The sequence below is a fragment of the Paralichthys olivaceus genome, chromosome 4 (assembly GCF_024713975.1).
Source record: "Paralichthys olivaceus isolate ysfri-2021 chromosome 4, ASM2471397v2, whole genome shotgun sequence".
In the NCBI taxonomy this organism is placed as follows: domain Eukaryota; kingdom Metazoa; phylum Chordata; class Actinopteri; order Pleuronectiformes; family Paralichthyidae; genus Paralichthys; species Paralichthys olivaceus.
Genome location: NC_091096.1, coordinates 18,759,159 through 18,783,565, shown reverse-complemented (window position 1 = coordinate 18,783,565; position 24,407 = coordinate 18,759,159). Strand labels below are relative to the sequence as shown.

The following is a 24,407-nucleotide window of genomic DNA, read 5'->3' as shown; positions in this document are numbered from 1 at the left end:
TACTACTAGTAGTAGTACTACTGATGATAGAGATTATAATAATAATATATTATATTAGGACTTTTTAATCTCCATTGGGCTGACCTGGTTGAAAAACCCCAATAAATTAGATGTATTTGCATACAGACAGGGGAAATAAGAGACAGGCAAACTGTGGAGTACTCAAACTATAGCACAGAGTTTATTGGGACTTGAAGGACACAGTGGGTTTGGCTTTCACATGCACTCAGCACTTTGCTGTACATCACAATAAGAAGGAAAACTCCCTCATTCATCAGCTCGCTCCCTGCATCCGTCACTCCCCTTCACTTCCAACAAACTGTATGAGTCTGTGTGTATTTTGTGTGGACGCGTTCCCCAGTGAAACAAACAGAGTATGACAGTCAGAGAATAAACAAAGTGCTGATGTCTGTGTGGGCATTGTCCGGGAGATCGTGCTAACAAGGAGGCACTTCAGTCTGATTCAGATTTTTTTTTCCATATCAAGTACACAGAAAAAAACAATAAGATCGCATTATATTGTAAGAAGGATTAAAATTACTGCATGGAGCAGCTTCCAATACCTCATATAGGGAAAATAGCACATTCTTAAAAACAAGCACAAAACTGAGTCTGAGCTCCTCTTCCCTTTTCATTGGCTGTGCTGCTGCGAGAAGGCCACTTCTTTGTGTGGTGTTTGCAGGATCCTCTGGTGTCTTCCTCTCCTCTCCTGCTCCGACATGAATGAACCAGGCCCATTGAATAAAACTAATATAATAGGATAAATGTAGTTGTGCCTTCTTCGAATATGCTTGAACACAAAACAAGAGGAAGACCCTTTAGATTCGTGAGGCATTTTGAAGAGCATGTTAAGTGTAAAGGGGCTGAATACAAAAACCTGTACATGTGACAACAACGGCAACGCAGCAATATCTTTTACATGGAGAAAGGCATAGGGAGAGCAAGAACACTTACGCATTTTTTTGGGGATGTAGAAAATAATCGGCATGTGAGAATATCAATACAATAATGTGCCTTAATGAGCAGAGGTAACATTTTCATTTGGAGACAACAACAAAAAACAGCATGACATGATTTTAAGTTGTGCAAATTGTAAGTCAGGCTGAGTGCATGTGTTCCTCTCCACTCCACGGGGACTGTGCAGAAAGTTGAGGAGAAAGAAAAAACAGAAACAGAAAAATAACAAAAGAAGAGATTCTCGTTTCTGTACAGCATATTCATTACTTTTCTTTAAACTCCACATAATGTCAAATATAAAGTGACACTGTAAACCGAGGGAGACGTCTGTGTGTATACAATGCTAACATCAGTGGAATGAGGTATGCAGAAGCGAAAGGGATACAGCTGTCCATACTTACACTTGTCCATGCAATGAAAACACAGCACAATTCTCACTATTCTTTATGTGTGTGTATGAGTGTGTGCTGTATGTGTGCTTTAAGCAGTATGATATGTCTGCAGGCTCATATTTAGAGAAAGTGTATAAAACAGATCACATATTCTGATCCTCCTGTGGTTCTAAACGACGGCTAGAATACCTTCAAAATCAACAAGAAAACTGTATCACAAAACTAAACTGTCGTCTTTGGCCTGAGTGTACGCAAGGCAATGTACATCATGTGTTGAGGTTGTCGAGGTGCAAGTGTTCTGAATGTTTACGGAGTGATCTGAGGTATGGGAGGTGGAAATACAGAGAGAGAGTAAGTTAAGAGTATGAGTTGTACAGATGGTGATGCTCGGAGGGGTGTAAATAGATTGGAAAGAGATACTGGTACAAGATACAGGCCAGAAAGTAAAAGACTGAAAATGAGCGAAAGAGAAAAGTTCCATTTCTGAAAAAAAATAGAATAAAATTCACTAAGACCCCATCTTCTATTCCCTGTGGCGGTCTTTATTATACAGTGGATCCCCTGAATATTAGCTTGTTTTCTATCTTTACCTGTTTTCATCAACATCAGTGGCTCTGTTCTATAGTCCAACAATCCTGAGGGCGAGTTAGGTTTGTCCGAATATTTTCCAAGCGTCTCTGCAACATTGACCATCCCACTACAAATGCCCAGGGTCTCAGGGCCCGGTCACCCACCCCCACCCCATGGGCTGACCATTTAGGCTATTAGACAGGCTGTCTCCGGCTGCTGCTCAGGCCCCGGATGTGGACCAATCAGCAGCAGGGAAGCCCCTCGGAGCTCCTTCCCTTTGTGTGTGTATGGCTCCCACACAGTCACTTTGCCACTAGGGGGCAGAGTTGGACATGGAGTCCACAGAGTTCACACTGGAAGACTGCACACGGCTGTGGGAAATAGACACCTCTGGGTGCTGCAACAGAAAGTGCAAGAAAAAGGGAGATTTCATTTGTATGAACGTGTGTGTGTGTGGTTTTTTGTGTGTGTGGGGGGGTTTATTTCATGTGTTTGTGTGTTACACTTACATGCCTCCTGAAGATTCTGTCCAACAGGCTGCGTCTGGGCGGCTCTGGCGGCTGATTCCAGTCCAGATCTGGGGGTCTCGTCCCTTGAGGCCCAAAAACATTCAAATCTCTGAAACATTCAGTTTCTATCATCTGGACGAGAGGAGAGGAGAGGAGAGAAAGGTTTAAGTGACTTCTTCCACCCAGCACTTCAACATGTCGAGTGCACACTTACCTCATTCTGCCATGGGATGGAAACGCTGCCTGTAGCAAATTTGGAGTAGAAGTCATTGTCAGTTTGGTCCAAATTTACTCCCTTGACCGTGGAGAACTGCTCTATGTCCAAAACATCCTTACAGTACACTGCCCGAGGCTGGGAGAGGGCAATGACCACGAAAAGGACAGGGTTGTGAGGAAAAACAGGAGACAAGTTTATCTTCATAGATAATTTATAAACGATGGAATTTTATATGCTTTCCCTGAAAGGACAACACGTTCCGGTAGTGGTCATTTGCCCAGTGAAAGCATTTACAGAGAAGGTTTCACACTAGATTTCAGCAGTGGCATTGACTGAACCATGAAGTCATATGAACTATACTCACATCAGGCACAAAGGGCGGCTCCACTATTCCAGCCTCCAGCCTCTTGAAGTTGATGTTCTTGAAAAACGAGTGGGCCTTGACACCCGCTGCTCCATCTGCCTGGCACCCCAGCCTCTGTTTAGGGTCTTTGGTCAGCAGCTGGGCGAGCGGAAACAAAGATGAATCATTGTTTAAATTGTTATTATTTACATGATTCATGCATTGTCTCTGTACAAACATCTTTGCTTCGGGCCTCACCATTCTACAGATGGCCTTAGTGTCCTCTGTAAACTTGTCGCTGTACTCTTCCTCTTCCTCCTGCACCCTCCTCTCCACCTCTTCTCGCTTCACTCGCTCTTTGCGGGCGCGGAAGGGCGATCGTCCAGCAGTCATCTCGTAAACGAGACATCCCAGACCCCAGCAATCAGGACTCATGCTGTACTTTTCATTGTTTATCACTTCCGGAGCTGGAGAGGAATAGGAAACAAGTTGTTTTGGTTATGAACTTGAATTTTCTTTAAATTTACTCAAAGAAATGTTGACTGAAATGTCTCTTACCCATATAACCAACAGTCCCCACCCTCCCTCGGATGAGGTCTCCTTTAGGCACTTTGATGGCCAGCCCCAGGTCAGAAATACGGATGTGTCCTACAACAGCGATGAGCATGAGAGTGTTATACGTTTAATTTATTCAATGTCCAGTTAACAAAGAGTCGTCTGAAATTGTGCATCAGCAGCAAATCGAAAATGCTGTTCAGTACAATAAACTCACCATTGTCATCTAACAGGATATTCTCTGGTTTCAGGTCCCTAAAAGAATCCACAGTTGTCAGCAATGTGTCGAATAACAAAAGTATCAATGCGCACTCAGACATAATTCAATCAAACATTATTATCCTCTTCAACATTTCTTCAACAGTGCTACCTGTAGACAATGCACTCCCTGTGCAGATCCTCCAGTCCACAGCAGATCTGAGCTGCGTAAAATTGGACCCTGTCCTTCTCGAATCCCGGCGTGCCCATGTTGTAGATGTGAAACTTCAGGTCTCCGCCGTTCATGATGGTCAGCACCAGACACAGAGCGTCTTTGGTCTCGTATGCATATGCTAAGCTCACCTGGAAGACATTGGTGTAGTGCTTAGACCGAGAACAGACAAGTTCTTAAGTGCACTGTGCTCCAAATACTCTTTTTGTTCACTCACAACAAATCTACTGTTGACTTTCTCTAGAATCTGTTTTTCGTTGAGCGCCATAGACTCTCCTTTCCTCTTTTTTATCCTCTTCTTCTCCAGCTTCTTGCAGGCGTACATCTTCCCCGTTGCTCTGACCTGGCAGGCACACACCTTAGGAAAAAGAAGTAGAATCTCAACTATTACTATTATTCAAATCATAATAGGCTTCATCATCATCATCAGCATCGTCATAAACATCTCTTACCTCTCCGAACCCCCCCTTGCCCAGCACTCGGTACTGCCTGAATGTGTCTTTCGTGATTGGTTGCCTGACAGAACACAGACAGAGCAAAATCCATTAATAGACGCTCATGTAGTATTGATTATGACAGAGATATTATCTACTGAACTCAATACCATCCTGAGTCTGTTTCCTGTTCAGGGTGGGGCCTTCTGGACACGAGTTCACTTTCCAGACACAGATGCAATCAGGGCGGCTCTGAAAGTCTGCTGTTTACTTCTAACTGCCTTTCACATACACTTTGCATGAAATGTTTTCCTGCTGGGAGCCATCACACTCTTTAAAAAGTCTCACTCTACTGAAGTCAACTTTTTCCATCTGCCACCTCACAGTTATTACATGTGTTAGTGTCCACATCATATTAAAGTGAAAGCTGTTCGCTTTTCATATTCAAAATTTACTATGACGAATTTTATGTCAATAAATAGAAACATGAGGAAATAGAGAATTGTACTGAAGTACTTTTATAGGTACTGTACTTTGAGTATGCTAGTTTATACTCCATTACACAAACACTGTACTTTTTACTCAACTACATGTATCTAAGAGCTATAGTTACTAGTTATTTTACATTATACATAAAAAATATTTAAATGTTAAACTTTCCAAAAATGAAATAAATAAAAATAAATAAAAATAAATAAAATGAATCCCATATGATATATAATAAAAATATATTTTGTTTATTGTCCCATTTATATTTCACTTACATGCCTTATACTTAAAGGTCCAGTGTGTAAGATTTAGGTGAAAGGGATCTATTGGCAGATCCCTTTCACTGTCTTTCATCTGAATTGTACAAATTGTTGTTTCTTAACCCCAGAAAAGGCCCTTTATATTTAAATAATATTTTAAATGGGGAGGGGGTCCTCTCTACGGAGCCAGCCATGTTAAAGAGATTCTCCTCCACCATCAGACAGAGGAACTCTCAAAAAGATGAAATATAATGATAATCTACTTTTAGGAAAAATATATATTTTTTTTTAATTTAAGCATAAGCGTTCAACATTGGTAACCAAATCCTATCAGCTATTTTTGCTTTCACAATTTGAATATATTTTGAATATATTTTGAATACATTTTGAATATATTTTGAATATATGGCTATAAAATGAGTTATGTATAATAAAGAAATGCTCCAACCGACCTCTCCAGCATCTTCCATTGCAGGAACCGGTCAAAGTACATGGAGTTCTGGTAGTCTGCAAACGGAGCTCCACTCAGGTAGTCATGAACGACCCTGGTCAGATACACAACACAAGGCTCAGACTTATCACTTACCACTGAGAATATGATGAGTGAATAAATAAAGAGAGGAGGCAGAGGACAGACAGGTGAGGGTCCCGTCGACAGGTGAGCGGGGAGGTAGAGCGTGGAACTCACTTGCGGCAGCTGCTGAAGATCTCCTTACATGGACTGAGCTCGAGGTTCTCTCTGCACTGGTCTGCAAAGACCTCTGCTATGTCTACGCGCTGAGGTGACTACATCAACACACATAAACACACACAGTCACAGACCCGCACACACACAAATACATCACGTTTGATCACATGCACAGCTCAAACTGAGGAGAATCATACATCACTACTCACTGAACACAGAACACTACCAGTACATTACTTATAATTAATATAATGCAAATATTAAACTGCGTTTTTTGTACATTTATCATACCCTTGTAGTTTGTCAGGGAGTCTTTCATTCAGCTCAACATTATTGTCTGCTGAATTTAACATTAATTTCTCTGTAAAAGGTTATTAAATACACTTTTCCAACAACATGTGAATTAAAAAAGGCTTATGAATGTATCAGATAAAGAAACCTACTTGTTCTGAGAGAAAAGTCTTGATGATCTGGTTTCCTCTGCTTTTTCGTTTTTCATCTGGTGTCACTTCATAGTCTTCCTAAAAAAACAACTCAGCGTCATTAACAATGTCCTTTATTGTTAAGACGAGAAAAAGTCAATTTAATACATCATCTTTTTATAGGCTGTAATTAATCATGTATAATAAATATATTCATATATTATATAATAATGCTTTGTCTTTCAAATGTAAACATGAATATGATCAACTCTAGTTTTCATCCAGAATCATGTATCAAAAACTAATTTAACAATTTTCTAACTCCTGTTTCTTATTAGTTAACTTTCATAAATGATAATAAGAAACAACAGAAACAATTTTTTGTCACAGCCTTCCAATGTTAAAGTATTTTAATAGTTTATTACTAAGTCATTTATAATCATTCATTAACTTGTTAGTTACAACCAATTAATGAGGAAAACAAAAAAGCATGATCTGATGTTTAATTTGTACGACAGAGTAGCTGATGCTCAGTGGTGACGAGGCCTCTCCACAGACACACACCTCTCTCTCTGTATCTGTGTGTTGCTGTCAATCTCACATAAACATATGCGGCTCTTGGCTGCGTGTCTGAACATACGTAGCTGTTGACACAAACAGGTCTGGCCGTTACTCTCTGAACATACTGAACATCTCGAAGAGGCGACAACATGAAAAGTGCTCTGATGCATTTCGTAGCGAGCATTTGAACTGCTCAAAAGAGGGGTGGGGGAAGAGAGGGGGGCTGCACGGCGCCCACGCTGCACACTGGCCCGACTCTCTCTGTCTGTGACTTTTTCCCAACATGGTCCTGTGTTGCCTGGCAACCACACAGTAAACACGGTGGGATTCCGTAAGGTCCTGGAGTGTCACAGTGTGTCACACCAGTGTCACTGGCTTTCCACTACAGAGCACACGCATACACACTCATGTGTATATACAGTACATACACACATAAGCCTGGAGCATTAGGAAAAACAGGCTTTAAAAAGCCACAGCGTCACTGACACTTCAGAACAAAGGCTAAAGAAGTCATGCAATGCATACACACTGTATACAACGCACAAATGTAAATATATTAAATAGTACGGCTGAAAGACAGTGAGGGGGGGGGGTTATTGCTACCTCAGGCACTCTCTCTCTCTCACAAACACACACACACAAATAGTAAATGAGCCATCTGACTCCCACCCTTCTCTGGTGGGAAAAGAAAACGCCCCTTTACCCTTTTGGAAGCAGAGGGGATCCAACACACAAAGCACACATAAAATGTGCACACAATCACCTTCTAATGACGGAAGAGGAAACACTGAAGCTCACAGAAACTCAAACACACCATCTCCCTCTTCATTGTTTCTAATGGCTTCCTCTGCTGATCTCACTAATTATCTTAATATTTTGTTCTCATTGTATCATTAGTTTGATTGCTATGGACCCTCCCATGTGTCTGGGATAAAGTGTGAGTGGAGATGAAACTAAGTATGGTGACTACTGTATTTATTTAAAAATGTCACTTACTTTTATTATTAATTTCATTAAATAAAGATATATTTGAAATATCATCTCAATTTATATATTTCCACTTATGTCATGTATTTGTCATGTTTCTATTAACTTGAAGCACATTGAGTCTATGCTTGTCATATAAAATGTGCCATATAAACAAACTTGACTTGATTATAGACTACGTAATAAAACTGTTTCTGGTAAACCTCATAGTTGCACATGTTGCATTTTATTTAATCACTTGAAATAATTATAAACATTCTCAGGCCCGGTCTACTGGCAGTGAAGTGATGAGTATTAAGCTCTGAGGTTTTCGTCACATGGAGTGCAGAATTAGCCCGTCTGAGTGGTTCCCCCCTCGCAGTGGATCAGCACAGCAGGGGAGGGATGGGCAAGAGGGGAGGGGGTGTGCGAGGGGATTGGATTGGGTGGGCGTTGGGATTGGAAGGGGGTAGTGTGGGAAACAATGCTGTCCTTTCTGCCCCGTCACATGCCCGCAAATATATTCTGGGCATAGATAAAGACTTTAATGTGTCATGTGCAAGGTTTTCTGTCTAGACGCACAGAGAGAGAGGGATCGGCAGAAGGGGGCATGGGGGCAACAGGCCGGCAGGAGGTGGGATCTGGGTGGTTGAATAATCACTACTCAGTTTAATTGTCTCCTCCGGCTGCATGACCCAGCGCCAGCCTGCATTCAGACCATGTAGTAATCTAAGTGAGTGCACTGGAAAGAGTGGATGGGTGTGTGTTTTCTAGACCTGTACTCATCTTGTAAAGAGTTCTGTTCTTTCCCCACTACTCTCAACATAGTCACACCTGGAAACATTGGACATATTGGTGCTACCTCTTTCAGGTTCAAAGAAAAACTCTTTTACAACAAAAATTTGAAACAATTTGTATTTTGATTTCACAAAAAGGTAAAACATTTCCAGCAGACTAACTTGGACTTTGAAAGCTAACAAACTTTTTTTTAATGTTTTCTGCTGATTTGTTTGAAAATGGGTGTGAGAGGGTAATACATGCATATACATTCATATATTGCAAAAAAAGTTGAGTTAAGTTGATGCTACATGTCATTAATCCCAACGGGGGACATCTGGTAAAAAGATGCCCACTCAGTGCGTTCGCATGCATGCATATACCATTGCGTCCAGTAGCTGGATGCATCGTTGCAGTTTAGGTCTGGTCTCACAGTAAAGACGGAAGAGAAGCCTTCCAATGGGCTGTTTCTCACAGATGCTAACATAGTCCCTCTCTGCAAAAAGAAGAAAACAGGGGTGCACACTTTAAAAACAAAGCTGGTGGTTAAACACACACTTCAGACGCAGGTGAGCACACAAACACGTACCAATGCTGTTTCCCAGATCAGTGCACTGGCTTATATGGGGGAAGCGGAGGATCTCCTTCCATTTTTTGCTCCTCCCTTTGCGCTTTCCTCCTCCACCTGTACAGATGGAGAAAATCAAGAGGTGAATGTTGGAAAGTTAGAATAAAAGAACTGAAAAAGGTTTAGTCTCACTAGTCAGGAGCCAAATGAAAGGCTAATGGCTAAAAGGCGTGGGGGAAGGCGTGAGGGGTGTTGTTGTGTGTGGGCTCTCCCTGAATGAAATCATAGTCTCAGCTTGTATATATAATTCATAGATCACAGCCCACTTCCTCCGTAAATCTCTCCTGTCTCTCATCAACTTCTTCCTCACTCAGTAGCTTTTCTGAAAGTGGAACAGTGTGTGTGTGTGTGTGTGTGTGTGTGTGTGTGTGTGTGTCTACGCAGACAGAAAGCCTATTCTGACCAGCTCAGTTCCCATCAGAATCTGGGACTTTGACAGACTAGATTCCACTGCTCTGAATAATCGTGCATCAGCTTCCTGCAGCAACACAACACCATCATGAACAAAAATCACTTACATCCACATCATCTCTCCGGATCCATAAAGGAAACTTACTCTGCAGCCATCCATTAATCAAATTGATCCCGTCTTAAACTCTGACTACTTCCACTATTCCATCTAAACCATGTGAAAATCCCCTCTCCAATGTTGGCCAAACTTGTATATCAGTGTTTTCCATGCGCTCCAGTTTGCTGTACATTCTTATGTAATGTTTGTCTCAGCTCTCAGTATGTGAAGACTAATGAACTGACAGGGATTTCCTTCAACCGCTCTGCTCAGTGGAAATTGGCTGTGAGTAGCTCGCCTAATGTGAGAGGCAACACTGAGAGCATGAGAGCGGAAGACGCAATGACAAGCTGACATCTTTAAGTAATAATCCAGGAATGTGAGACGTATGACGTCATGATGGAGCCTCTGAGTGAAAGCTTAGGCAGTGTCTCTGTCAATCCTCCTGAGTTACTGCCTCATCCCTTCCCTTTCTGCTGTTTGAAATCGATCTCTGACTTCGTCTTTAACACACTGTGCTGCCTTTGTCTTATCAAACAACGCGTAGACTTAAATTCCAGAAATGTTTGAATACTCTCAACAAAATGTGACGATTAGGGACTCACTCTGACGTGATTTGATGTCATGTTAGAACTCGACACATCTCATTTAATATCCATTATGATATGAACAGTTAAGGTAAATGGTAGTCTTGTGTAAGTTTTGTTATCTTTTTATTTATATTTCAAAATGCTACAGGAGTAACTTTGTTCTTTTATTGTGGGGAAAAATAGAGCATTATAAATACAATTGTATTTTTAATATTTTGTTTTAACCTGTTTTAACCAAAAGAAAAACACAGGTAATAATTTTGTTACTGTTTTTATAAAAAAAAAAAAAGGGACAAATTAGTACTAACTGATGAGCTTGGCAAAACTGGATGGTCTATCAGGGTTTGGCTGAAGAGTCTAAACTTTCTCAAATTCAACTAGAATGTCACTTAGCAGAGCTCATACCTCTGCCAAGGCCCAACAGTCCTCTTATGAAACCACATTTTAATTTATTAGATGGAGATTTTAATTTTGCTCCAAACTAAACTCCACACTCATACATATCAGTCCCTGAAAAATGTGTGATTTTCTTTATCAAAATCCATTAATTATTCTCTGAAACATGACCTTTCTCACAATGTTAAAGAAAGAGTTAGCCCTAACCAGGGATCACCCTCCTGATCCGAATCTGCATTCAAATGTATTGTCTTCTTCCCTAACCCATTCTGCATCTTTCTGCCTAGTTTAGTGGTAATCCATCAAGTAGTTTTATCGTGCTTACAAGAAAACAACCACTAAACAAAAGTGCAGACCAACTAATGTGAGAGTAAACTCGGATCTGCACATAACCTGAGTAAACTTCGTAGAACTTGTAGTTAACATCTCTAATTATGTGCTCAGTGGTGTGTACTAAAGTACTTGTGTTAACCAAGGCAGCTTAAAGTGCAAGAGGGAACTTCAGGTTGGATATTTAATATATGGACCCTTTGTCACTACTGCTCCCAGAATGGAGGTCACATCACCACAGACAAAGACAAAGCATGAATGTATTAATAACTCAAGTCAAAATATCCCCAGGAGAATCATTAACTTCCAGCACCTGCTCCTCATCAACATTACTGCAGACCAAACCAGCTTTAACAGGCACACTTCCTTATTTAATCACCACTTGCTCTCTGAAAACAGTTCATATGTGACAAAAACAAAACAGCACTCTCTGCTGTGTGATGCAATATTTGAATCTTTTTTAATAAAATCATGACGTCGGTCAAATGCCCACAGCAGCAGCCCTGCGAGCAGAGAAGGTCATTCCCCACGGGGGCCACCATGCTAAAAATGAATGCACTTGTGCTACTGTAAGAAGGCGTTTGTGGATGTGTCCACCAAATGGCGTAGCTTTCCTGTGAGGGGTCAACGTCATGTCAGATAATTGTACCAAACATCAGCGCTCCACCCAGGCATTCAACTTCCACACAATGCTGAGACATCCACAAATAATGTGGTTCCTTCTTTTTTTCTTCCTGTGTCCTGTTTGCTTTTCTTGCGTCTAAACCTATTTATTTTTTATTTTCTCCCCCACTCCTCATCTTCCCCTTCCTGCTCTTTTTAAGTTGTGTGTTCTGCCATCATCTTCAGCTCCTTCTGTTTCCTGTAATCCAGTGAACTTGTTTTCTTGAGGATTTCTGTTCTCAACACTTCATAGCGACCGTGGTTGCTGCCAACCAATGACGGAGCTCCTTTGCTGCTCCAAGCCCATCAACCCTCTTTGTTTTAGGGTTGAATGAGGTCACAGTTTCACAGCTTTATGAGCATTTAAACGGAACATCTCTGTTGATCAGTGGTTCCCTTCCTTTTCTGCTTTTCAACTAGTCAAACAAAGTCATCTATTTATGGCGTCTCATTATAATTATCCTGTAAGTCATCTATAATATGCAAATATTAGTATGAAGTAAAGTGAAAGGGCTTTCTGCTCCTGTTATCCATCCCTTTATCCATCCCAAACCATAGACTGTATGGACGACATGACTGCTCCCAGAAGTGGAGCCAGTGTCTAGATTGTCATAAATCTTGCCTTCTCCATGTTATTGGATGGGATATAGAGCCAGCTCAACACAACGAAAAAATGTTCTCAATGGTTTTGGGTTTCTGTCATTTACTGGCTATAAAAACGATTTGATTCTTTACTGTGTGTGGAAAAACAAGTTATAGTGTGGGAAAGTTAGTGGACATGAAAACTGCTGGCCAGTCTCGTTCAACATGCCCAGCTGTTTATCCCAGGACGGAATATGAGAAACAACGGAGACCTGTTGGCTGCACGGACCTGAACATCCTCACACAAACACACCCAGCCAACATGCAAATATTATGTAAATAAATTATTCTGCACGAAAAAGTGATGCATCTGGATATAACAAGTCATTTCCTGTCTGGTCCCTCTGTGCTGCATTGTTAGTGGCCATTTGAGGTCGTCTCCTCACTGAAGGGGAAATATTTCGGTGAGATGTAATAAACTAGATCTGAGGAGGAAGTTTACAAAATGGTTGTTAATATCAATATAAAAGGAAGCGCTGGGATTTTAAAGGCATGGTATGGCTCAGTAAGACTTATATATGTTTAAATTTCACGTCCAGGTCGGTGACTCTGGGTTCCTGTTTAACAAACCCGGACTATTAAAAGTATGAATATGCTCGTAAATGTCATCCATAAAACCTCTTGTCCTCACTCCCCCATCTAATTCTTTCTCTATTAAATAACCCTCGCTTTCTCAGGGTCTGTCACTTACACATGAATAGAAATATGCAGCGCGCCGTGGCTGCGCTGCTGCACACAGGAACTTGCCGGTCTAATTTGTTCCATGCGGGTAGTGTGGTCGCCGCCCTTTATTTATGTTTCTGCTTAGCAGCTCTGACATCATGAAGGCATGTCAAGTGAAGCAAAAATAAGGTCAGAGAAGGAATGACATCCGACTGGCATAACACCAGGGGGTTACCGGCATCCCAAACATCTGTGCGCGCGCACACACACACACACACACACACACACACACACACACACACACACACACACACACACACACACACACACACACACACTGTCACAGTGTTTCCTCTGTGACCTGTCTCTCTAGTAATGTCCTCATGCCCAATTTAACCAACTCGGCCAGTCCTGCAGGCCCCATCCGTCCACACATTCAAAGACATCCCTGCTTAAGCTGTGAGGTTATGTTCATGGAGTGTTGACGCACAAAGGACTCCAAGCCACAAGACAAGTTTGTATCTCTGTCACACACACACACACACACACACACATGCACATAGGCATACAGTCTCTGAGGTGTCAAAAAAACTCTTACACCATCACTCGTGACATACACGTAAAAACATCTGCAACAGGATGTGATATGGGAGCGCTGGCAGAGAGGAGCGCTGTGTGAATATGAGCCATTCTCTACACCTACACTGTGAGAGAAGTGAGAACCAGTCTCGTAGATTTCTCTGACTCCTCGCTGCACTGGACTAAAATTTCATCCCTCGCTCACAAACAACCGATCATGTCTTTCTGATTTTCCAACTCTCACTCATTCTCACATCACCTCCTTTGTCTGATCTGTTAAATGTCGGCCTCGCTGTTGAGTCATACCGTGGTGGTCAGCGAGGTACCAGCACGCTGAAGACAAACAACACCAGACTACCATACAAACGCCTTTGTTCTCGCAAATCCTCCCCCTTCCCTCTCACCCACAATGTCCAGCTGTTCACTACTGGGACTTCACATTAGCATAAGACCTGCAGGTGAAGTGTTTTTTAAATCCTGTTCCTGAATCAAGGAGCCCTGCACAGCGATTATTATCAGTAGACAGTTCTGTTCATCACAAAAACATCTAGATGACACAGTGTAGATATCGTCTCTTGCAAACACAGTAAGAACAGGAGCCGCTAGGAAACAAATCACTTTTCCAGATTGCTCGTTTTGTGGGCTGTGCAATAAGTTGTGTGCAAATCTTGCATGTTATTTTGTGAATTGTAAAAGCAGAGATTTAGAGATGTGAATAAAGATGAAAGATGGATTGAACTAAGTTCCAACATATCCTATTCTACTAGATTATTAAATATTTCTGCAGTCACGTCAACGGCACTGCAATGAGACCCAACGGTTCATGTTTTAACATGTCTCAAACCCTATACAGCAAATTTTAAGGCCTTATTACTCGTGTCACTGTCCTCCACTTTTATATACATGCGAATACCCTGGAGGACATGTCAAGGTTAGCCCTCAGGCTCAGTTTAACTGCAGCAAATGTGTGTGTGTGTTTGTGTGGTCCCTGTGCCACAGGAAGGGACGGGGAAACGCTGCCCAGACCTGAGCAGAAGGGGAGGACTATAGCAGGAAGGCAGTCTTTGTTGCCCTGTTCCACCATGATGTCATTTCGCTCCCGCTGTCCAGCCGTCTTATTATTACTGTGCCGAGGCTTCTCCCCTCTGTCCACATATTCCTCATCATCGCAATAATGGCGGGATGATCTGAATGTAACATCTGCGAACGTGCTCAAAACAAACTTCTGTGACGTGCACCTTTTATGCACCGTTTGCGGGGGTCACGTGTTAGAACACTTAATGAGACATGAAGTCAAAATCAGAAATAGACAATAAAAGGGAGATGTTGTCAGCAGTGTTGATGTTAGCGTACAGCTGTGTATGGTGTTGACACCTGAATCTGAAATGAAATGTTCACAATGTGGCTTTATTCAGCTCGAACGTATAGGTAACTATCATAACTCACATATTTTTAGTGAGTAGCCTGTCGCCCACAGCTACATTTGCACGCTTCAAGAGAAAGCCTCCACAAGTGTGACTATTTTCCTGTCTTTATGTCCTTGTAATCATTACTGCTATAAATAGCAACCAGCCCAAGGGCAGGAGCGACGTGTTAATACAAAGTGAGGTGGTCAAACCGGTCCATGACCTCAGAGCTGGTGAGCGGTGACAGTTGTTGCTGGCGTCACCGTTTCTGTGTAATGTTCATGAGCGAACGTGCAGGAAGTCGCTCAGTGTGAAAACCCGGCCGCGATGGCAGAAATCTCACAAAAGCAGCAGAAGGCAGGGTACATTTCCCATCTGGGAAGACTCAGGTGCCACAAGTTTCCTGCTCTATAAATATCTAAAATATGGAATGTGAAGGAGGGAAAAACATTCAATAGACTGAAATTATATAACCCACTGGGCTGTCCAATCAAAGCACCACACACAGCACACAGGGCACGCTGGGTAATACATGGTGTTTGCTCATCCATAAAGAACCAAGAGGACAGAGCATAGTCCACACTCCTGAGCTCTGACATGGTTTTAGTGTGTTTGTTCACTTCCATAAATGTTTTGATAGGAGGAACATTATGGCACAGTGATCAAAATCTCTGTGGGGGATGATTTTTATCTCTTCTCACTCCGAGTCAAACTCTGCAGTTACATCGCAAGTGAGCAAACACGGATGGAAGTGCTTGCAATGAAAACAAGACTTATCACGGTGCATGTGGATAGATATTATTGAATGTGAGAGTGTGTGTGTGCGTGCGTGTATCCCAGAAACAGGGTAAAAGTGATTGTTGCCCTTCTCAAACTGTGTTTATCCTCTCTGACTTGTTCTCCAATTCCTTTTCGTCCTCAAACATGTGCACACACACAAACACACTCTCTCCTTGAAGATGTTGGCATTCAGTATTCCGTGGTCCCTTGAAAGAAAAAAAAATTCTGGTGAGCATGTTGTGGCTTAAACTGAGCTTAACTACTGAGAGAAGATACTGTTTCAGCTTCTTAACCCATTTATCAGGTTAAAAAGATCTATCTATATTTTTACAATATTAGAAATCATAGTCATCAAGTGCTTTCTTCTCCCAGAATGCACCATGAAGAACCCTCAGGACATAGGCTTCCATAAATAGCATGTGGCTGCCTATGTAAGACTGTAGCTGCATTGTCTTGACTTTAAAGAAATGACCCCGTGTTACTGATGTCTCTATAATGTGCTGTGTGTGCATCAGCATGTCTGTGTGGGCCAAATGAAAATGTGCACTGTCTTGCATTAAGCTCCTCATACAGCAGGGGATATTGAGGGAGGAAGCTTCAAAAGGTACAGTATTGATTATTCCCAGATTAATGCACATCAAATATTCATTGGATGTTCCATTAAACAGACGTGGCAGCAGCACAGACCACAGGAAGCACATCAAGACACAATAAAATGCTGCTTACGTAATCACCTGTCTGACATGCAGGGAAAGAAAGATATCATCAGTTCGGTTGCTCACTGCGTTCCTGGAGTACTTCAGTGATGAGCTGTTAAAATTCACATTTTTCTCCATCTACTTCAACTCAGCCTGCCCTGTCCACTTCCACTTTAGATAACCGACTCCTATACTTTCCCAGAATTCCACTCGACAGCCCCCAAAGAACAGGCGTGAACTTGTTGCATCCAGCTGAGTTACGTATACTGTATGTGTGGGTAGAGGCAGCAATAACAATAGAGATAGTAAGGGCCAGAGAGCTGAATTTTCCACTCAAGAAAAAATGAGTCACACTCCTACTCAAAACACAGCGAGCCTTGTGGCGTATTGTCGATGGAGAAACGGCCATTTCTGCTTGTTCTTTGCATTAAATCTCCATGTTAAACTGCTGCTCGATGATGGGGATGATTCAATACTGAAAGAGTCACGTAAAAAAACACCTGACTTTAACTGCTGATGCAGAAAAATCATATTCAGCTATAGTACAGTACAGCAGTTGTAACGGTGTATATCATATAACCACAACGTTCAACGTTTGATACCAGGCCTGGGGTCTTTTGATGAATATCTGCAAAAACTAAACTGCCCGACAACTACACTTACCAAGGAAGACTAAATGATGTAATTTGTGCTAATGGACCATCTATAAAATTCTGAATTAAGGATCCAAATACATTTGTACTGACAGCACTAAATTGCACACATAAATACCATTCCCCTGAACATGCCAGATTTTTTATTTTTTTTATCAAGATCCAGTAATTATTCACAGGAAAGTTTGTGAAAATGTTGAATGATAAACAAAGTGAATAGCAGAAGAAAAAAGGAAACTCTTTGGCGGACATAATTGTGCTATTTTTTACCAAAGATGGTAAATTTCACTCAAAACTACAGTTTTTGCCAAGAGTCTTGTGGCTTCATCCTATTATTACAATGATGATCGTCTTGCAGTTGATACATTTCAGTCTGGACCAAAGTGGTGGATGCACAAAACATGTTGACATGATTTCCCTGTAAGTTTTTGGATGGGTGGTTTACGACCTGAGACAGAACCCATTCAATCTTGGAGTAAATCCAGACAAATGGACGAATCCAGGATTTCTTCCGACTTTCTATGACACGGTGAGATAGAGTATTAGCCTTGGTGGAGTGGTCCAGTGTTGCAGACATGAATGCTGGTGGTAGAAACTTAAATAAAAACAGCTACAGCTTTCTTAATCAAAGTGAATCTCACCTCTGAGAGTGAAAGTGATGAATGTGAGATGTGTAAGAACGGGTCGTAATGAGCCCTGCAGCTACTTGTAGACATTCTCACAGCTGTTCTTTTCTTATCCCTTTGCATCTTTCCCATCAGAGGAGCCCAACCAGGGAACAACAAGCTGGTTTTCCCTCTCGTGTATTTTTACTCTCCCCTACATTAAGGCTCTCTGCCCAATAAAAGTTGGCGGCATTATGTCATGGCTCTGTCCTCTCAGAGGGGTCCTGAGGGAGGAGCACTCCAGGCAAGGGTTTTTTCGCTTGTGTGGGAGAGAGACAGTTTGTGTGTGACAACGGAGACAAAGTGTCTCATGTACATTATTCATGGCCGATACCTGACAGTGGGAGGAGCGTCCGACAGGAAAATAAAAGCCGGTGCTGTGTGTTTGTGCTGGAGGTTGCACAGTTGAACACGTTACCAGCTCATTCCACTGAAATGCTGTTAGTTGTAACAACAGCTGCTCCGGCCTGCCAAGACTTGCTTCAGTGGCATCGGTTGAGGAAGCGACACCCCCACCCCTCACTCCCTCCTGCTGGTGTATGACTGAAGCCCGCACAGATCGCTTCTACAGACAAATGCCTCATGTTTGTTATCGCAGCTTATCTTGTCTCATGCATGGCATCTTGTATTGACGAATAAGCTGTATTGTTTGCACTAATCAAAATATCCTCCTGAGAATGAAATGGGGTAGAACAAAAAAAAATATAGGGATGTTTTTCAACACAACAGAATCCAATCAGGGCTTGTTGCAACTAGAATCTGGGACCTGTGTTTGAATGACTTCACAGACTGTGAGTGACTGTGAATCCACCATTTTGGATACTGATTGAATGACCCTTTGGATTCTCCTTCTTGCTCTTTAGCAGACTAGTCCTATATTTACCTCTGCCGATGAGGTTATGTTTTCACCCCTGTCCGTATGTTTGTAAGAAAGACATACTTACGTAAACAAACAGATTTGTCCATGAAACTTGTTGGAAGTTTGTCAGGGATGAACTCATTAAAATTTGGGGCAGATCCAGCATTTTCTTTTTTCCCATTCTTCAACATTATCGTTGATTTGTCAGAGAATAATTCATGGATTTTGATGGAAAAACGACATATTTAGAGGATTGATCTCTATGAGTGTCTGCAATTTGATTTAATTTAAGGGGACTGTTGGGCCTTGGTGGCATTTATGACTTTAGTTAGACAATTGTCGATGCAGATTCATCTTATTTCAGCAAATAAATTGATTAGTTGACTCATCATTGCAGCTCAAAATCATTTTTTAGTTTTCAAACATGCATTTAAATATACTGTCAAGTGAGGTCCCTGATTCATTCAAGCGATTTCTCTGTAGGCTGCAAACAAATAAATGTACCATTAATGTCAATGCTGTAACAGTCTTCCACTTTCTGAGTAAGTCTGGTTCTCAGGACTAATGACGTATTTAAATCTGTTGTTTGAGAATGGAAAAAAGAAGCTAAACAAATTGCGAGAACAGTTGCTATGTTCTCATCATGTCCCTCCTTAGTTACTTGAAAATAAACTAATCAGAGTAAATACTCAGGCCGTTTTACCCTGGAGATGAGTTTTTACTGGAGTGGCTCCACTGTGTGAACACTCTACTGAATTTCTAATGATTCGCATTTGATTATTTACTTATGTAAAGACGACCAAAATCACACGACTGCACCAAATGACAAAGCCAGCAGACAGCAGAGTGGAACTCATCTTCGCAGGCCTGAACTAAATACCCTGGCTCTGTTACCGCAATTCAAGAACGGCATCTGGATGCAGCGATGCAGTTTTTCCCCCTTGCTCTCATTCACTTGGACAGCCGATGACGTTCACTCGCGTGGCTTGGAATCTTCGACTGCGGCCAACAAGACTTGTGAATGGGGAGTCAGGAAGAGGCACGGACACACACGCACACAAGCTCAGGGCCTACTGCACTGATGTTGCTCTCGTCAGAGCAGCCGAGTTCAGGTTACATTTACACAAAGGAATTCAGCCCCACTCCCCTCATCTGGTAACGCACACATAAATCTACACTTTCCCTGGTATTAGACCTGCACACTCAGTTTACCTGTGTGCCAGCTAACATTAAAAACAACTGCCACTGACAAATAAAATCCATGTCTAAGCCTGAGTAAGTTTCCAGAAATTCTTCTTGATCTGCTGTGACCCCAAAATTTCCTCAGCTGACCAGCATCACAGAAACAGCAAAGCACATCGGCACTTCCTGCTGCTCTGACATGGTGAACGCCACTGCAGCTGTCAGGTGATACTCAGATGACCACACGCTGGAGATCGGGGTGTTTCATTTCACCACACACTCAACATCCATAAAGTATCTACCACAGAGAGCGGAGAGCGGCTCCACAGGAAGATGAAGCTGGGATGGCGGTGGCCCACTCAGTTTGTTATGTAACAATCAATTTGATTAAATAGCTTATGGGCTGCATCTGACTGATGGTGTATAATAGCATTTGACTTTATGTAAGATAACGGCCACTTCAACGGATGGGTCAGTATGGTCAGAGCTGACCATTTTTTCTTTTCTACGGAAATCAAAATGTGGATATTTTATACTCTGTGATTATCATGAAACAGCAAAATGGTTGGTCCAAAACAGGTCGATGATTTTTCTACATAGGGGGATATAAAGGGGCCACAATTTACAAATTATATTTGAAACATCCATGCACAATTCTTGATTCAGTAAGGTGCACATTTAATTCCTTCCTAATTCACTGTTAGCTTTATAGCTTTGAGCAAAGCTGCACATCATCAAATATAATTTGAACTTTTTGTATAATACTAATGTCACTAAGGAATTAGTTTATTTAAAAAAAAAAAAAAGACTATTGACAGGATATGGGCCAATCAGAATTTAAATGGGGCTATTGCATCCCTGGCCTAACCCCAGGATCTGCCCCTGCTCTGAGTTTTTTTTTTTCATCCAACATCAGGCTGATTTTAACCTTCTATGTCTAAAATTAAACCCAGATCAGTCACTGCTCACACAGAAGAGCCAAAGAGCGACGAAATGGAGACTCAAGGCTGGTTTCACTGCTCCTGGCATCGTGGTATCAAAAGCTTTTTATTTCTACACCTCACCGGCACTCACACTGTTTTACTGATTTGGGAGGTGTCGACATTAACAAGGCAAAGAGCGCAGTGTAAGCCGGGCCTTCCTGTCGTGCGTCTGGACAGAAGATTCAGGATTCGGTTCAGCTGGGACTCAGGGTACACTCGCATAAACAAACAGGAATAAACACTCTTGTTTAGCTCCATTCACATTCTCCCACTGTTGCTGCTATGTGACCTAAAATGATCCCCTGTGTATACTGTACTCTGTCATTCACATGAGCGAGACATGGACGAGCAAGCACCAGGGATGTGTGCAGCCTTTGGCACTGGGCACTGCGAGATAAAACCTCCCATGATTCAGACAGTTAACGAACATGACCAGGAACACGCTCACACGCTGTGACATATTTCAATGTGCAAACTGCAATGGACCTAAACTCAACTGTTGAATCAGTCTCACGTGGCTGCAATCGCAGGGGCCATTGATCAAACTGCGGTGAAAGTCGTCCTTCAGCTATTAACTCAAAGAACCATCTCATGCCTTAATGTGAAACTGTAAAAAGGCCTTTCACTCTCCCACACAGTCGGGGCCGGGGCTGGATGAGCACCAATGGAGCAGCTGGGGACAAGCAAGATCTGTCATGGGTCATTAACTGCTCTTATTAATTCATGAAGCTTAATTCACCCGACCCGTCGTGCTCTGCTCCCACGAAACAAATGTCCAGGCTGATGCGAAGGCAAAATGCATCCTACGGAAAAGGGTTTTGACAGCATGTCAGCTTCCTGTTTCACTTGATTATCCCATTATTTCCCATGGAACTCTCTCTGCCCTCTGTGTACACTCCGAACATGTCATCGTTGGGAGATAAATGGAACAGTGTGCCAGCAGCGCTCTGTCTTCTTCTGCGTCACCTTGCAACTCCACAGAGACGGTTGCCATATGAAACCACATGCTGCATGCAACGAAACTCTTGTATGCACTTATGAGAGAGCGTGTGTGCATGTTTGATACGGCACAAAACTGAGTCCCTTAGACTTTAAAGACTAAAAAAGATTTAAGAATGCAGCACAGAGTTTCAAAGAAGAACAAATGCTGGGATGTTGTTCTTACTGGGTCACATTAAAAAAAAGCCCTTTCACTCCTAGATGAGCATTTTCTCTGTTAAGAGGGAAATTAGATGACTATTTTTGTCATCTTATTTTTCTTCCCCTGGATAGTTTGCAGTTAACTTAATATAAGGGGATATCCCGATGTGGATCCAGGGGCAGGGCAGTAGTTTTTAAAAAACCTAGTCACTTAGTAACAATAATAACTAAGCTTTTCACGAAGTGCACAACTTGCTTGAACGAGGAGCAATTTTGAAAATAAATTCAATGATGTGTGTGAAGTTAACTAGCTAACACTAAACAAGGAATGACTTAAATGTGCAGCTTACTGAATCAGGAATTGCCAATGTATGTTGAACATATAATTGGCCTCTCTATGTAAATGATGGCCCCTTTATGGCCACTGATTTAGAAAAGCCCTAGTGTTCCACTGCTGGGAACACATCTGATCATTTTTTTACAGCCTGGTTCATGCAAACATGAAACAGCTTTGCTTGAGGTGACAGTTACCGTTTCATTTTTAATGCATCACCAAACTGCTGACAATCCCTCAAAAGTGAAATTGAAGAGGCTGCACAACCCACAGTGAATGATTCCCATTCATGCGAGACAATCATGGAGTCAGATTGCATGATGTTTACCTGCAGGCCTTCCTCATGCCCTTTGCACAACCCTACCCCCCTAAAGCAATCACACACAGCCATTAATGACACGATATACCTTATATTACACTCTATTGTCAGACATGAATGATTGGGCCTTTTTCTCACACATTAGTATATCACTGGTGGAGCCACAGTCTGTCTCTGTGCAGGCCCCATGCACAGCAGTCACGTCACCAGAATCAACCTTCATGTGCCAGCTCGTTCATCCCCCCCTCTCCAGACAGAAGTTATCCCCTGCTCCTGTGTGTGTGCCTCAGCATGTATAATATTGCGAAAGAGCGCATTCATTTGCACAGACAGCGAAAGCGGATGTGGAAGGCAGACCCCCCACCCCTACCTCCCTCTCTCTCTCTCTCTCTCTCTCTCTCTCCTTCTCTCAATCTTTCATATGTGGGAAAACGCAGACGAGCTGTCAGAATCAGTGTGAATAAAATAATCCACTGATCTCAGGTTCAACTCGATCACAAGACGACCAGTGACCAGTGTGTTGATGTGGCCCTTTCAGTATTATTGCACAAGACTTGTTCTTCCCGTTGCATGTGTAGGATTTACCTGCTGTGCTGAGCCCTACAGTCCGCAGGCTTCCTACCTACAGTGCAGGTCATCATTATACGACCATTCCCTCCTTTTCTGCTGCACACTGCTGTGCGCAAAATGTGCCACAGCCAGGCCTACATACCCACTATTTACACTCAACTCCTTTATGTGTCAACTTACCCTCTCTCGCTTTAAGCAGTACAGTGTTGGCTACTATGTTCTCCAGCTCCATCAAAAAAATTTAAATGCAGGGGATTTCGGTTTTCTGGTGCGAAAAAAACAGCAGCGTCCTTCAGTTTGGGTGCCGTGCGTATCCTCTTCACTCCTCGTCGGTACCCGAGCAAACCTCACTGGTATCAAAGTCGTAACTGATAAAACAGGATGTCATAGATTTGCTTGCAATGTAAACTGGGCACTGTTCTTCTTGTTGCGGGCTGGAAGTGCGGCGCTGCATTTCTACTCCAATCCCCCCGCAACCGTTCCATGCGTAATTCGGGTGCTGGACCTCTCCGATGCGGGGAATCATTAAGTTTCTGGAGGCACCGATTGCAGAACCGGGGCTCCTCTCAGCGGATTCTTTACAGCAGGATACAGCCAGCTTCACATCACAACAGCAGGGGTTGGCTGAGTGCACCAGAGAGAGGACATCAGCGGCAGCGCGCACACCCTCCCTCCCTCCCTGGTCTGTGCGTAATCCAAGTGGGCAGGGCCTCTCTGGCACAGCTGCGTCAAGCCACAGACCCGAGCGACTCCACCAGAAGTTGTGCGGCAGCAAATAAAACTACCGCTACTTTATAATAGACACAGCAGAAGACTATGAGCGTAAAATCCACCAAAGATGTTCCAGTTTAATCAAGCAGCAAAACAGTTCATTCCATTATTGATAGATATAAATGTGTGTGAGACTCGTGTCGTGTTAAATCACATACATGCACATTCTTTCTGTGAACATAGTAGCCAAGGTGGGGAATAAGCATTAGGTAAAGTCGCCCTCTAGTGGTCAGATTTCCACACATATATTTAATAAGAACCTATTTGTAAAATTATAGTCTTCATTATGGTTAATTTATTTTATTTCCTTGATTGTTCCCCTATGTCAGGAAATGTTGAAAATTTTCTTTTTAATCCAGAAGATTCACAGATGCATCTGAAAAAATAACAAAATATTAAAATTGCTATCAGATGACAGGAAAAACAGAAATTCATCACTTTTGATAAAAAGCAAGATTTTCTTTTGGTGAAAATTCAA

The 24,407-nt window shown here is 42.2% G+C and overlaps 1 protein-coding gene across 1 annotated transcript; it reads right to left on the bottom strand.

The window, feature by feature from the left end:
- Positions 1-159: 159 nt before the first annotated feature.
- grk5l (G protein-coupled receptor kinase 5 like) lies at positions 160-23,819 on the bottom strand. Its single transcript, XM_069524060.1, has 16 exons — positions 23,339-23,819; positions 9,160-9,255; positions 8,954-9,066; positions 6,288-6,365; positions 5,845-5,942; positions 5,609-5,701; positions 4,426-4,489; positions 4,191-4,331; positions 3,914-4,104; positions 3,761-3,798; positions 3,547-3,636; positions 3,247-3,455; positions 3,010-3,147; positions 2,643-2,780; positions 2,429-2,560; positions 160-2,316 (listed from the first exon to the last, which is right to left on the bottom strand). Exons 1-16 carry the CDS (start codon positions 23,388-23,390, stop codon positions 2,233-2,235), a joined length of 1,755 nt encoding a protein of 584 aa, XP_069380161.1. The 5' UTR covers positions 23,391-23,819; the 3' UTR covers positions 160-2,232.
- Positions 23,820-24,407: the final 588 nt, after the last annotated feature.

Excerpts from the sequence above, each read along its gene's own strand:
- grk5l (XM_069524060.1), bottom strand. The coding sequence starts at position 23,390 with ATGGAGCTGGAGAACATAGTAGCCAACACTGTACTGCTTAAAGCGAGA. Across the intron at positions 4,490-5,608 it reads CAATGGAAGATGCTGGAGAG|GCAACCAATCACGAAAGACA; the intron begins GTCGGTTGGAGC and ends GTGTTCTGTCAG. Across the intron at positions 3,637-3,760 it reads TATCCTGTTAGATGACAATG|GACACATCCGTATTTCTGAC; the intron begins GTGAGTTTATTG and ends TCGCTGTTGTAG.